Genomic DNA, 14,222 nt, shown 5'->3' with positions numbered 1-14,222 from the left:
AGAGAACATCGTACCCTAGAGGACTCAAGCTCACTCGCAAATTCTAAGGCTAACGAACATGATGAGGCTGAGTTTGAAAAACCAAGTCATAAAAGGCACGAGTTTAATTATATATAAAAAAATATTTGCAATACACATTTATAATGCATTAAACACTCAAAGAAAGAACCTTGTTGCCCATTTGATCTTAACAAATTGTCTTCCCTAATAGATACATATATTCTGAAAAATGCTAGTTTCTTACATTTTCTAGTGTGATGTGAAATAAATCAAATAACATAATAGTGGGGACATTACTGATATTATAAATGATTTTTTTAACTATAGGTTATGGGGGCAATTTATAACTATACACATATCTTATATTGAGAAAAATTAAAAACTTAGTGGCGATAGCTGCGCCCAATCCTCTTTAAGTAGATTTGTCTACGAACACATCCATGTATATTGAGACATATAGTAACAATAGTTTATGACAAACCGAAAAAATTACTGGCTGAGTCGCGGACAATATCGCTTTCTTTAAGACGTTTCGTGGCACTGCCAAAAATTGTGCAAGCAGACTATCAACCACGAAGTCCCCAGGATAAAACAGCCTAGATCACTGTATAAGATTCCCACTGCACTGAGGGAACCTTTTCTAGAATTACACCCTCTTGTATGACTTTAAAAGTCACTCTAAAGCCACCCAAAAATATGACTTGAAAAGTCACTCTAACAACCAACCGAAAATATGACTTGAAAAGTCACTCTAATAGCCAACCGAAAAGTATGACTTTAAAAGTCACTATTATAGCCAACAAAAAAATATGACTTAAAAAGTCACTCTTATAGCCAACCGAAAATATGACTTAAAAAGTCACTATTATAGCCAATCGAAATTTTAGAGTGACAGAAAGAAAGAGGGAGAAGTTTGCCGGAAATGCATCGGCTGAAATATGGGAGGGAGAAAGAAAAGTTGAGGAAATACTTCTCAACCGGGGCAAGGAAAAAAGAAGAAAGGAGCTCTCTATATATAGGGAGTGAAACACTATTCAAGTGTTTATCCTGAGCGATGTGAGACTTGAAGCCTTTTTTTTTCAAACATCCACATTCTCCTTTGTTCTAACAATCCCCCACTTGAAATTTGAAAAGAAGATTTTCGAGGATTTCATAAAATTGTGCATAAACAAAGGTGTCATACAACTTGAACCTTTGCATAGTGAGTAAGATTCAAATTTTACTAGAGTGACTCGAAGTCTTGAACTCTATCTCCGACATCAAACCACACACAACATTTTCATAGGTGTATTCTATAAAGTTCGTGCGTTAAAGGCCATGCACGTCTATCCCGGTATAGTGAACGATCTAGAAATTTTTGCCCAAAATTTCATATGAAGTGGCCCCCACTTCAACATTCACATAGGCGAGTCTATCAAGAGTACTCCTGTAGCCTAGGTACTCCACTCAACGTAGAGTATAGATCTCATTAACAATTATGAATTTTTTTTTCATAACTCATCCTCTTGTTACTTCAGGAATCATGCTGCTTTCACTTATAACAACATGTTCATCTCATATCACTTCATAACTTGTTATTACCCATTGAACCTAGTTCTTGGGATCTCCAGTCATTTAGGTCGGGTTACCATCATGAATGATCATCGCAGTAAGGGCAATAGTCCCATTCTTTTAGAAGTGTAATGGACTTTCTCTCTAGCTAATCCTTTCGTCAAAGGATCTGCTAAATTATCATCAGTGCGTACGTGATCCACTCTAACAGCTCTTGTTGAGAGTAATTCTCTAACAGTGTTGTGCTTACGATGTATCTGTCATTTCTTACCATTGTAATAACGGTTCTCAATTTTTTTTTTGCAATAGTCGCGGTACTATCGCAATGGATCAACACAGCTGGTATCGGTCTTTTCCATAAGGGAATCTCTGCAAGTAAGCTTCTCAGCCAACTTGCTTCCTCACTAGCAGTTGTTAGTGCTATCATCTCAGATTCCATAATGGACTAAGCTAAGATAGTCTGTTTCTTAGACTTCCAAGAAATAGCCCCACCAGCTATGCTAAATATATAGCTGTTGGTTGCTTTGAAATCATCTGAAAGAGTGTTCCAATCTGCATCACTGTATCCTACAAGTATAGCGGGAAACCTTTTATAATGTAATCCAAGGTTTATGGTTCTTTTAAGGTACCTCATTACCCTTTTGATAGTGTGCCAATGCTCCTTACTAGGTCTACTGGTAAACCTGCATAATAATCCCACAACATAGGCTATGTCGGGTCTAGTACAATCAGTGGCATACCTAAGGCTACCAATGATACTTGCGTACTCAGTTTGTCGTATACCTTCACCAGTGTTCTTAAACAATTTTACACTTGGATCATATGGTGTACTAGCAGGTTTACAATCAAAGTAGTCATATTTCTTTAAGATCTTCTCAATGTAGTGAGATTGATCTAGGGAAATTCCCTCTTTTGACCTAGTAATCTTAATACCGAGGATTACACTTGCTTCTCCGAGGTCTTTCATATCAAAGTTGTTACACAACAATGATTTCACATCTAGTAGGTTTGCAGCCAGGAGGCAAGTCTACTAAATGTCAGGTCTTGTTAGATTCTAAAGAATCCATCTCATTATTAATGGCTTCTTGCCACAAGTCAGCATCCAAAGAAGACAAAGCTTCTTGGAGGTTTGATGGATCCTCCTCTAATGTATAGGTCATATAATCGGGCCCATACTCTTTAGCAATTCTTGCTCTCTTACCTCTTCGAGGCTCTATATCTGGTTCTGGTTGTGCAAGATTTTCACTACTAATAGCAGGAAGATGACTAGATGAAGTACCCCCACTATTCCTTAATTTAAAAGAAAATCAGAAACCAGATTCTTTCTCATCTCTGGAGTATGCATCACATCTTTGAGAATCAAAGTCTTTCTAGAGGTAAACTTCAGTTCAACATCTCCAGTTCCAGCAACAGTAGTGGTGTGGGAATCTCCCAACAACACTTTCTTGTTTTCAACATTCGTGTATATTTTAATCATAACACGATCATAGCAGACATGACGGGAGGCGCCAGTGTCTACCCACCATCCATCTGATCCTCCAATCATATTAATCTCAGTTATCACAGCTATGTATGACTCTTGAGCAATTTTCTCTATCTCATGGGATCGAGACTCTATTGATTTATCATTAGTCATTTGATACTTGAGGTAGTGACTAACAACATACTTTTTAGTCCCAGCTTCCTTAGTATCATACTTCTTTTCCAAAGCCAGCCAAACTAATTTGGCAGACTTATATGGGCTACAATAATCATAGAGATCATCAGCTAACCCATTTAGAATGAAATTATTGCATAGGTAATCATTTTCATTCCAAAGAGCTAATTCCATAGTCATTTTATCCTTCACTTCCTTCTCAACATCTTTAGGCATCACTGGAATATTAATGTTCAAAACATAGGCAACTTTTTTTCATAGAAAACATCATCTTTTGTTTCCAACGTTTGAAATGATACCCTTCAAACCTAAAAGGTTTGTTGAGGTCATTGTTGTTCGAGCCAGTAATATCTACGGTAGCCATAGCAGAGCCGAAACCGTCTTAAAATTGTTGTAACAATAGTTTATGGCAAACCGAAAAAATTATTGGCTGAGTCGCGGACAATGTCGCTTTCTTTAAGACGTTTCGTGGCACTGCCAAAAATTGTGCAAGCAGACTATCAACCACGAAGTCTCCAGGATAAAACAGCCCAGATCACTGTATAAGATTCCCACTGCACTAAGGGAACCTTTTCTAGAATTACATCCTCTTGTATGACTTTAAAAGTCACTCTAAAGCCACCCAAAAATATGACTTGAAAAGTCACTCTAACAGCCAACCGAAAATATGACTTGAAAAGTCACTCTAATAGTCAACCGAAAAGTATGACTTTAAAAGTCACTATTATAGCCAACCAAAAAATATGACTTAAAAAGTCACTCTTATAGCCAACCGAAAATATGACTTAAAAAGTCACTATTATAGTCAACTGAAATTTTAGAGCAACAAAAAGAAAGGGGGAGAAGTTTGTCGGAAATGCATCGACTGAAGTATGGGAGGGAGAAAGAAAAGTTGAGGAAATGCTTCTCAACTGGGGCAAGGAAAAAAGAAAAAAAGAGCTCTTTATATATAGAGAGTGAAACACTATTCAAGTGTTTATCCTGAGCGATGTGGGATTTGAAATCTTTTTTTTCTTTTTTTTTTCAAACTTTCATCCACATTCTCCTTTGTTCTAACATTACCATTCAAGTAGTTTCAACTAATTAAAATTTATATAGATGCAGTAACTACCAAACATCATAAACTTCAAATTGCCGACCCTAACAGAGAGGAAAGAACCGCATAAGTGACAAAGACCATAAAATATTTGCTTTTGTCATTTATAAAGAAATTACACTCGTATCACAACTATACTATATTTTGTCATCTATGAAAGAAGCTATGCTAGAAGCACAACATTGTCAGTTACATTCGTTTGTTAGCTCTCCAACCTTTGTGCATGAGCTTTGCATCTGCACTAGGGGGAACTTATATGATTCTTTCTTCGACGGCAATAATGTTCTTCACACATGGGGTCTAAAACAACATCTTCCATTGTCAATATCTCCAAATTAAGAATAAAGCTATACGGATAATAAATACAGAAGCTATTCCCCAAACAAACAGGACAATATGTGAAATTGCCTACATAAGTGTACAACAAACTTTACACGAGGGAAAGAAATGGAAAATGTTCAGATATGCAAACTGGTGAAATAAAAAGGCATAATGGATTAAGAAACATTTTCCTTCCCTTTCCCTCGTACAAAAAATTTAAAACCACACAACACTGCTATATGTATACATGAATAAAAGAAAGGGGAGCTCTGGTTTCTTGATACTCAAGTAAAACTTTCTGAGTGTTTGGACTTATGGGAACGCCGTGCCCATTCAATGGATGCTCTTGGTGTGGATCCGGTGCGGTTGAGGGATTCTGGTTGAGCATCTGATGGTCGTGGAACAAGCTTACACCCGATTTTCCTGGCAACCAACCGAGGCGAGCTTCGTGAACTGTGAGATTTTGTCACACTTTTCATTTCTTGCTTTATTTTACTGAACTCTTCTTCAAGTTCTCCAACTCTAGAACTCATCCTATCCATATCCACCTTCAAAACCTGGTTTTCACGCACAACAGTCACCCATCCATCCCTTTGTACAATTTCACTTGCTGTGTCGCCCAGGGCAGTTATAGGAACAGGAGCTGCCGGAGCAATTTCACCATCCAATGCATTGAGACATCCAGCTAATGCTGTTCTCAAATGCAGTTGTTCAAAGAAGAGCACTTGAAGAACAGCTCTGAGGGGTAACCTGTCATTTTGGGAAGCATGAGCACAAGCATGGATTGAGAGTTTCTGGTAGTCTATGATGTTGCATAGTTCTTCCTTCTCTCTATCAGAGAGCCAAGGGTGAGCCTGCAAAATACCATAAGCAGTGATCATCAAATTAACAATCCATGACCACAAATAAGCTTTTATGTAAAAGTGTAGCTCAGAAAAATCAAACCTTGAAATATATGTCCAATGCCCTGTAAAGCCCATCATGCAATAATCTTGATGACTCAGGGAGGGCCTCTGCAAGCCTGCGTATCTTTCCCGGTTTTAAATTAACATCAGAAGCAATTTCTGCAATGTAGCTATCCATCAACTTGGCAACTTTCCTCAACGATTCAGATGATGATGATGGTGATGCTGATGCTTGCAGGTCACGTGATGAAGGAGAAAAGGGAGTTAAATTTGATTCTGTAGATATAAAATAATGGACAATTTGTTCAATACATTCAGTGTTATATAATGCATCAGAATCTGAATAAGTAGGAATCAGAAGACTATCCAAAGTTGCAAGTTCCAATTGCATCCCTATTCTCCTCTCTAAAGAATCCTTGCAAGTTTGACTGACATTCAATATCAAAGCCACACGAAGAAGTCCCAGCAAGAATCGACAATAAGATTTTCCCTTCTTGTCAGGAAGAAATTTCTCAATGCTTTCCAATAGAACCCTCTGATCAACTGTGGCAGGTGTCAAGCTGAAACTTGCAACTGTTCTGGCCTTGCCACCTTGTCCACCGTGCCACCGACCTAGACCCGGCAAATGCTTTCTAGAATAGTACATTATGGCACCTGCCAGGTTTTCAGGTCGTATGCCTCTCGCTTGCATTGTCTTAATAAGCCTCTCAAACAAACTCACACTGAGATATGAGATGTCTTCAAACCACCAATCAGATTCTGAGCTCCGAATCCTAGCACCAGTATTTATACCATTCCAAAGAATGCTTCCACCAGGGCTCTGAAAACTCCCATACATCATCATGGGCCATCCAAACAGACTTGGGTCTGTACAAACCATCATAGATAGAGCATTCAAACACTTACCCACTAAATGAAGCTTTTCAGCTTTTGGTAGAACAGGCTCAGAACTTTGGAGAGCCAAAATACAATCTTTCCAGTTGCGCAGTGTGTTTTTATGGAAAAAACTCTCTGATTTTGACAACAAGTTGCCTTCTCCAAATTCATCTGTCATTTCAAGGTATTCTGCAGCACAGTGAACTGATACCACATTTCTGGCTGTCAGTTCCACTCGATACCCATAACAGAATTTTGCTGCAATTAAGAAAGTGTCAGGACCACCAGGAAATTCTTCCAGCACCATTTTCAGAGCCCCATCAGTATTCTTGGACTCTTCATGTGCTCTAACAATTTTTCCACATTTTGATAAAAGAGGAAACTGCAGTTCCATAGCATATCTAATTCAAACTCCAATGCAACAGTACACAAATAATTTTTCATATTAAAGGCATACCAGTATGACTACCATAAAATGAAGCCTTGGATTACAGAAATGCCCACTAGTTCAGGGTGTGATCATGTAAGGAGTCCAAACTGAAAACAGGAAAAACTAGTTCCCAAAGCCATTTTCTCACTAACATCTCAAAACTCTAACTTTTTCCTCTTAATTATGATGGGAGGCCTACAAAACTAATTTATTTAAAACCAGAACAAGTGTTCACAACATGTGATAGACCTCATCTAGTAGCATAACTTCCAACACATCAAATCATGCGAGTCATACATGTTTGAAAACTAGATAAATTTTAAGCTTCATCACTAACTGGACAATCAAGCATTAGTAGTTAACTATCTGCACGAATGGAGGTACATCATGAATTACATCCAATAACTTAAAAACAAAATTTCACAACCATCATCTTAAATAACACCAAAATGAACCGAAATACAATCCATTAAGAATTTAAGACAAACTTGTCCCTGTCCCACCCCTAACTCAACATAAGCTGCAGGAATTTCAAAGTTAAACTCTAAAAATAAACGAACAAGAACATCACAACTTTTGAGGACAATACAAGTGGATTACAGCGTACGAAAATGTACAAGGTTGTCCATAAACTGGTGGTATTACACTAAATTCCAATACATAAATAAAATTTATGGTGAAATGTGTCTGGTCTTTGCAATAGGTGGTATATAACTAATTAACTATACATAGCAAGTCTAATCCAATTCCCTTATTTGAAGAGGGATACTTAGTTTCTACACTTAAACAACAGAGATGGAAGAAACCAGAAGCAAAAACATAAGCCACAAATCACATTAACTGGGTTGGATCAAATTCCAAAGTAAAAACCACAAAGAGCGGTAGGATAAATCAGAACCACAAAAAAACTAAAAACCCAACAACTATTTCTTCTATCTGTAGACCAGTAAGAGAAAAGAACTCTGTGTACCTTGTGAAGATGGAAAGTGACACCATCGATGGAAACAGTGATATCACTTGGCAGTCCCCCATTGCAGAACCTATCAAAACCACATACCCAAAAAAATTTAAACAAAATAAATCACATAAAAAACTTTTCTTTTTAAAACAACAGATATGCATGTCTGACTTGGAATCCACCCAGTAATCAGGTGAACAAAAAACGTGTCATTTTCTCATCACTCAATTGAAAGAAGAAAAAAAAAGGTGGAAAGTTTGAGAGAGGGAATACCAGTCACTGCCTTCTCGACGAAACCCAGAAAGCTTCCCAGCTGGAGCCATAGGCGAGGGAAGGAAAGACCCTCTTTTTTCCACCTTACTCTACCAACACAACATCATTGTTTTTTCCTAAATTGTTCACTCTTCTTAATTCTAAAAAATAAAAAAATAAAAAAAAAAGGAAAAGGCAAAAAGCAAAAGGTAGAAATGAATAGTTAGAAGCCAAGGAAGGGAGCAAGAATAGCGTGTATCTTTTATATGGGAAAAAAAAAAACTACCCAAAGTATGGTACAAAGAGCATAGCCCCTAGAAATAGAACAACTAAAGAATTGGAAATTGGAATTAAAAGAACAGAAAATGATGCAGGATCACGACGGCAGAAACGGTCGTGGTAAAGTAAAGCAAGCTCAAATAAAAAATAAATAAAATGGAGCGCCATTAACGTAAGTTAAAAGTTTGGTACTTACTATATACTACTATTATATATTTATTTATATGTATTATATATATTGTAGTCATAATAATAACATGATGTTAATGAATGCAAATGAATCAATAAATGGGACGGATAAGAAACAGCATAGAGGAGCGTAGTCGGGGGCCAAGGAGAACATTACAGGTCAATAAAATGACAGGCAAGTGTGATGTGAGGTGGAAATTATTTTTTGTCCCTCTGTTTGTTTTCTTCCTTCAAATTCCTTCTTTATTCTTTTAAATATATATATAAAGTTTTGTTTGGTTATTCTTTGGGAGTTGTGCACTGTACAACAACTTTGCCCCCTACAGAATCATACCCAATTGCAATTACAACACGCGTGGCTTTGATTTCCTTGTTGTGTTAATGAGGGCGAGTGGTTGCCACTTGCCGTCGTTTGGTGAGTAGGGCCTACTACGCACACTTAAACATGGATGCCATCGGTTTTTTGGAAGTGTAACATGGGTGCCATGGTTTGTGCTTTGTTTGGTGTAATGGAAGTGACAAGGAGAAAAGTGAGAGAGGAAAAAAGTATGAAAAAATTTAGACAAATTAGTTATTTAGAGGAGAGAAGAGAAAAAATGAAATGAAATTTCATACAAATATCTCACCAAAGATGGTGAAATTTCAAGTCAAAGGAGAACAATAGAAAGACATTTCTTTTGTGTTGTATCAGACAAGATTTATTGAGATATATAATTAAAAACATATTTCCATTAAGATATTTTTGCCAAAAAAGAGTTTTTTAGTTGGCCTGAACTTAGAAATAAGGAGAGTGGGAATAGCATTTGAGATGAATGCCTCTAAATCCAATTGATGGCCACATGGACTTGATTCTAGCTTTAACGTGTTTCTACAGCGTACGAGGTTCTCTCTAATTTTTCGTAGTGTTTGGTTAAATCAAAATTCAAAATTTTCAGACTAGGGCAAAAACATCAAATGGGGGTATTTTTACAAATTATTTATCAAATAGGGGCTCTTTTGCAATTATTTACCTGGGGGTCTGTTTTTTTATTACAAAGAGCCTCCCAGATATGTGCCTCCGCTGTGCACGCGACATGTGGCGTCGGCGCGGCGCACGAGGGAGCAGCAGGTAACGCCCCTGACGCGGACGCGTCTGCTAGCGCCTTAGGACTGGGCGCGACTGGTGGCGCCCCTGCTGCAGGCGCGACCCCAGGCACCTAGGGACCAGGCACGTCCCTCTCCCCCACCCCCTCCAGCCCGTTAAAGGGCGGTCCCCACTCCCTCCTGGTCCCCCCCCCTCACCCCACTCCCTCCTTCTCCCCCAAGTTCCCCTCTGTCCCCGAGGCTTGTCCCCCCCTCCCAGCACTCCATTTTTGTTTCCCAGCAAAGTTGGTATGTTGATTTTTTTATTATTTTAAATTTATTTATTTTTTATAAATTGTTATATTTTATTATTTGTATGTTTTTTTTGTAGGTAGTCATCTTGTGTACAAGAAAATTGTATTAACTCACAACACAACAAGTTTATTTTCTTTATCTTTATATATTTTTGTTGTTAGTTTAATTTGTTTATTATTTTAGTTATTTTTTATTAATTATATAACAAATTGTTTATTTTTGTTACGGTTGTTTAATTTTTAGAATATAAATTTAATTAAGATTCATAATAAATATTACTGTAATATTGTTATTAGGCGTATTTAAAAAAGAAAGGCATATATATATATATATATATATATATATATATATATATATTCTGAAATTGGTGAAATTGAGGAAAAAAATATATATTTTTTCTGAAAGTTGAGAAAAAAAATTCCTCAATATAAAGAAATTATTTTTTATTATATATATATATATATATATATATATGTATATTGAAATTGCTGAAATTGACAAAAAATATATATATATTTTCTGAAAGTTGAGAAAAAATTTATTGAAATTGCTGAAATTGACAAAAAATATATATATATTTTCTGAAAATGAAGAAAAAAAATTCCTCAATGTGTAGAAATTATTTTTTATTATATATATATATATATATATATATATATATATATAATATATATGTTTTTATAAATTGTTGAAATGGAGAAAAAAATATAATATTTTCTTAAAATTAAGTAAAAAAATTCTTCAATGTGAAGAAAATTTAAATTACGTGTTTGTTTCTAAAATTTAAATTACGTGTTCGTTTCTAAAATTTAAATTACGCGTACGTACTTGACTTTATTTATTATTTATGATATGTGACTATTAATTTTTTTTCTTTCTATACAGGAGTTATAATATGGCTAGTTCGTCATCTTCTCATCATTATGACGTGACATCCAGACCATTAGAGGATGATTTATTGTGGATGCAAAAAAATCATATATCCCAACATATTTGGAATGGTGCTAATGATAGGACGTTAAAAATCCGACGAGCCACACCACTGTACAATCATAGAGAAGCACCACCCGAAGAAATTATTCCTCTATTACAAATTTCGGGTTTGTACCCGATAATGAAATTGACGCAGTTGAAAGTGAATGGAGCATTGGTGAATGCTTTTATTGAAAGGTGGAGGCCAAAAACGCATACATTTCATTTGAAGTGTGGGGAGGCAACTATTACACTTCAAGATGTTTCTGTGCTACTTGATATTCCTGTGGATGGAAGACCTTTAATTGGAAATACAAATATTGACTGGTTTGAGTTGTTTCATGAATTATTGGGTATCATGCCTGACGATGCTGCAATTGATGGGAACTCAATTAAATTGAGTTGGTTGTCTTCTCATTTTGCAAATATTCATGATTTTACAGGCAACCAAGAAGGCCTTGAAAGATTTGCTCGTGCTTGGATCTTACGATTCATAGGAGGGGTAATGTTTGTTGACAAAAGCAGCAAACATGTGCATTTGAAATATTTGGAGTTTCTGAGAGACCTTAGAGAGTACAACAGTTATGCATGGGGAGTTGTTGTTTTGGGTAACCTTTATAGAGAGATGTGCATCACAACAGACTATAATATTAAATTAATAGGCGGTTTCACTCTCTTGATTCAATTATGGGCATGGGAACGATGCCCAACGTTAGCCCCCTCAGTTATTCCTCCACAACAACAAAACACGCCACTTGGTTACAGGTATACTTTCCTTTACTATTTTGAATTCATTATTAATAAACATGCTTGATTGATGTTAATCATTATTCTATGTAACATTTTATTTTGTTATTTATTTTTTTGTGAAGATGGTTGGGAGGTGAATTGCATCACATAGGCAATGACAATTTAATTGAGTTTCGTCGTAAATTAGATGTCATGAAACGCGACGAGGTAACAATTTTGATGTTTGTTTATTAAATGATGTTGTATTTCTTAATTAATTTATTAAATTTAACTTTTATATGCAGTTTGTATGGATCCCTTATACTGGACATGTGGAAATGAATTTGAGTCAAGTTTGTTTTTTTGGGTCTGTATTATAGACACGTATCATACTACTTATTTGTTTTCAAGAAGTGGAATGGCACCAGCCGGATAGAGTCATGAGACAATTTGGAATGCAGCAACCTATTCCGGGACCAGTAATGCAACCCAACAACATACATGACTTGACATTAAAGGGAAATGAAGGAAAAAATTGGATGCGACTAATGCAACCCGCGCTTAATGAATGGAATAGTCGCTATGAAAGGAGAGTAGAGCAAACGCCGCCACAAACAGGGACCCTCAGTCTGAACTATGAATATATGAGGTGGTACAGGCGTAAAACAAAAGTTTATGTCGACCCAAAACATGCAAGAAGAGGACTATTGGTATACATTGTCCATTATAATTTAGAAAAGAATGTTGCGCTTATTGAAGATTATTTTAATAACTATTCATTTATTTTCTATGCAGGGTGAAATCGCCGAAACACTACATTTTATGGTGTCGCCTGTTGGGAGAAGGGTTTGTACTTTTGACGATTTACTGCCATGTATCGAGAAGATCACTTTTTTGTCTGAGGAAGAGGATAGGATACTTGAGGCACATGAAGATGCTCCCCCTTCTCAGCCACAATTTGAACATCAACAGTTTAATATACTACAACAAAGTGTGGAGACTCGAGGCTTAGCGCGACGTCGGGAAACTGTTGATGCAGCAACGTATAGTTTGCCTCCGATGCCAGAACGACAACATGGAATGTATTACACACCGCCGGCATTCACCCAAGAACCGTCTCAGATGCCGCCGATGTATTCATACCCACATGATTTTCAACCAGGGTATAGTTTTGCAGGCATATTTGGGTCCTCTCCTCCTTCAACAGGAACTCCTTCATTTACCCAAAGTGGTCAAGTATCGACCCCAAATGCCCCACTTGCTAGTCCGTGGAATGTACCTGGAGATATACCCGACATGGACGACTTATTAGGGGTCGATTTACGTCATGATTTCTCGAACAAGTGGATGAAAGGGCAAATCGTAGAAGAAGAAATCCTGATAGGGCAGCTAGAAATTGGGACCGGCCATGTGGGACTTCGTCGCGGTATCACAGACATAGTGATGATTGATTAATAATGAGTTTACATTTTTTCCGCATGGTTTAACATTTTCATGTACTTTGTATTATTTTTTTCCATGTGTTTCATATTGTCATGTACTTTGTATGATTTTTTTTCATGTTAATTTTATATTATTGTCACTTCAACGTTTCAATCTTATTGTGCAATGCTTTTAAAATAAATAAAAATAAATAACCATAATGTTAATGACACATAAACCAAAAGTGATCTCTAACGTTGTTTAATGGCCAAATCAAAAAAGAATTGACCAAATCAAAAAGCATTTTAAAATATTTTAGGATTTCAAAATGTATTTTAGGTGAAAATGTATTTTATTGAAAATGTACTTATATATACTTCAAAAAGAGAGAATAATAAAATATAAAAAAAATAACAAATAATACTAATAATAAAAATGAAAAAAATTTAAATTTTTGATAAACAAATTAAAAAATATACAATTTAGAGTGTATAAAAAATAATCTTATTGAAATTTTGGGGTGGGGGGTGTGGGAATATAAAAAAATAACAAATAATACTAATAACAAAAATGAAACAAAATTTAAATTTTTGATAAACAAATTAAAAAATATACAATTTTGGGGTGGGGGGTGTAGGAAGAGGCTGGGGGGGTGTGACAAGAAGAGGCTGGGGGGTGTGGGAAGGGGCTGGGGGGTGTGTGCCCTGCGCTAGCAGTAGTGCCTGCAGCAGGGGCGCCACCAGTGGAACCTGACCCCTGGGCGCTACCAAAGACGCTCGCGTCAGAGGCGCTACCTGCTGTGCCACGTGTCACGTGCAAAGTGGAGGTGCTTGTCTGGGGGACACTTTGTAATAAAAAAACAGACTCCCCCGGAAATAATTGCAAAAGAGTCCCTTTTTGGTAAATAATTTGTAAAACTGCCCCCATTTGGTGTTTTTGCCAATCTTTTTCACAACTTAAGTGATATGAGGAGGAATACTGCATCTATAGGTATCAAGGGTAACCATCAGTAGAATTTGAGTGAAAAAAGGATAAGGGAATTGTTAGGCGCACCATTCGTTTTGCTAATACACTTAGTACAATATATGTAATTCTCATATTATCTTTCTGTAATTGGTTGATTTACGGATTCATAATTCTTAAGCCAATTACGGATCAACAATCCATATGCCATTGATGATATGTAATTGACTTACGAATTGTGAATC

At 36.4% G+C, this 14,222-nt stretch overlaps 1 protein-coding gene across 4 annotated transcripts; it reads right to left on the bottom strand.

The window, feature by feature from the left end:
- Nucleotides 1–4,382: 4,382 nt before the first annotated feature.
- On the bottom strand, nucleotides 4,383–8,685 carry LOC100793404 (BTB/POZ domain-containing protein At3g44820). Of its 4 annotated transcripts, none has more exons than XM_003540166.5 (4): nucleotides 8,068–8,685; nucleotides 7,807–7,876; nucleotides 5,571–6,788; nucleotides 4,383–5,479 (listed from the first exon to the last, which is right to left on the bottom strand). In XM_003540166.5, exons 1-4 carry the CDS (start codon nucleotides 8,115–8,117, stop codon nucleotides 4,910–4,912), a joined length of 1,908 nt encoding a protein of 635 aa, XP_003540214.1. In that variant the 5' UTR covers nucleotides 8,118–8,685; the 3' UTR covers nucleotides 4,383–4,909. The 4 variants fall into 4 exon arrangements, with proteins under 4 accessions (XP_003540214.1, XP_014620484.1, XP_040863498.1 ...); XM_014764998.3 differs by having other exon boundaries at nucleotides 5,571–6,664; nucleotides 8,068–8,626; XM_041007564.1 differs by lacking the exons at nucleotides 7,807–7,876; nucleotides 8,068–8,685 and adding an exon at nucleotides 6,864–7,792.
- Between the last annotated feature and the right edge of the window lie 5,537 nt (nucleotides 8,686–14,222).

The sequence above is a fragment of the Glycine max genome, chromosome 12 (genome assembly GCF_000004515.6).
Source record: "Glycine max cultivar Williams 82 chromosome 12, Glycine_max_v4.0, whole genome shotgun sequence".
In the NCBI taxonomy this organism is placed as follows: Eukaryota; Viridiplantae; Streptophyta; class Magnoliopsida; order Fabales; family Fabaceae; genus Glycine; species Glycine max.
This window is presented reverse-complemented; position numbering and strand designations above follow the sequence as displayed.

Excerpts from the sequence above, each read along its gene's own strand:
- LOC100793404 (XM_003540166.5), bottom strand. The coding sequence starts at position 8,117 with ATGGCTCCAGCTGGGAAGCTTTCTGGGTTTCGTCGAGAAGGCAGTGAC. Across the intron at positions 7,877-8,067 it reads CGTCGAGAAGGCAGTGACTG|GTTCTGCAATGGGGGACTGC; the intron begins GTATTCCCTCTC and ends TGGTTTTGATAG. Across the intron at positions 6,789-7,806 it reads TCACTTTCCATCTTCACAAG|TTTCCTCTTTTATCAAAATG; the intron begins GTACACAGAGTT and ends ATGGAACTGCAG.